This window comes from Prorops nasuta, unplaced genomic scaffold, assembly GCF_024137725.1.
Source record: "Prorops nasuta isolate Cenicafe-Biocafe unplaced genomic scaffold, Cenicafe_Pnas_1.2 PNAS00035, whole genome shotgun sequence".
Lineage (NCBI taxonomy): Eukaryota > Metazoa > Arthropoda > Insecta > Hymenoptera > Bethylidae > Prorops > Prorops nasuta.
The window spans coordinates 1,209,814-1,211,039 of NW_027116832.1; the positions used below are offsets into that span (position 1 = coordinate 1,209,814).

Here is a 1,226-nt window from a genome sequence, read left to right on the forward strand (position 1 = left end):
ATGGATCCGTTGAACGTTACCGCACAGCCTGTATACGACAATCGCATAAGTAAATTGGAAATACACGCTTATAATCCATATGCGAATGCATCATTAGGAAATAGTGATGAAATTCGTATACCTATACAACAACAAGATTTGATTCTTTTACCGAGCGGAAGTTACCTCTATATAGAAGGGAAATTGATTGAAGGTACTCGTGCTGCTGATACACCTTTGTTGGATAAAGTTATGCTCGACGCTAATTCTATGGCATTCTTATTCGATGAAATTCGGTATGAATTGAATGGTATTGAAATCGATCGTTGTAAAAACGTCGGCATTACTACCATTATTAAGAATCTCATATCCTTAAGCACTGAAGAGAGTATGAGTCTACGTCATTCTTGTTGGTTTTTGAGACTCAAGACCGTGAAAATATCACTAACAATTTCAGCTTTTGCGTTCCACTGCATATGCTGTTAGGATGCTGCGAAGATTACAAACGTGTCATCATCAATGCTCGGCATGAGCTTATTCTGATACGAGCACGTAATGATATCAATTCAATATTTTCATCGAATAAGTTCACCGATTCAAGAATCGAACTGTGCCGAGTGCAATGGAGAATACCTCATGTGACTTTGAATGAATTTACCAAACTACAATTTCTACGTATTATCGAGCAGAATAAAAACCTCACGATCGCTTTTCGTTCCTGGGAGCTCTACGAATATCCGCTTCTCCCTGAAACACAGCGACATACGTGGGCTGTGAAAGCAGCTACACAATTGGAGAAGCCTAAATATGTGATACTGGCGTTTAGAAGAAATAAAAAGAACGATCAATACTCAGATGTACTTAAATTTAGCGATTGTGATGTACGTGATGTTAAAGTCTATCTGAATTCTGAATTTTATCTGTACGATCGTCTCGATACAGATTTCACAAAATCTCGCTATTCCGTACTATATGACATGTATGTAAAGTTCTTCAATTCATATTATGCTGGAGAAAAACTGTCGAAACCAATGCTTGATTATCTAAACTTTTTAAAATATGGTCCACTTTTTGTAATTGATTGTTCACATCAAAATGAATCTATTAAAACTGGAACGGTTGATGTTAAAATTGAGATAGGTTGTTGGAAAGACATTTGGAGTAATACTACAGCGTATTGTTTAATTATACATGATAAAATTGTAGACTATAATCCACTTACGAATATTGTGAGAAATATAAATTAG

General features: G+C 35.7%; 1 protein-coding gene across 1 annotated transcript; it reads left to right on the forward strand.

Annotated features, from left to right (window-relative positions):
• LOC136783719 (uncharacterized) lies at positions 1-1,226 on the forward strand. The gene is made up of 2 exons (XM_066743977.1): positions 1-367; positions 409-1,226. Exons 1-2 carry the CDS (start codon positions 1-3, stop codon positions 1,224-1,226), a joined length of 1,185 nt encoding a protein of 394 aa, XP_066600074.1.

What these genes read in the sequence shown, in the direction of transcription:
- LOC136783719 (XM_066743977.1), top strand. Translation starts at nt 1, where the DNA reads ATGGATCCGTTGAACGTTACCGCACAGCCTGTATACGACAATCGCATA. An exon ending in ATCCTTAAGCACTGAAGAGA is followed by an intron (nt 368 to 408) that starts GTATGAGTCTAC and finishes TTGAGACTCAAG; the next exon opens with ACCGTGAAAATATCACTAAC.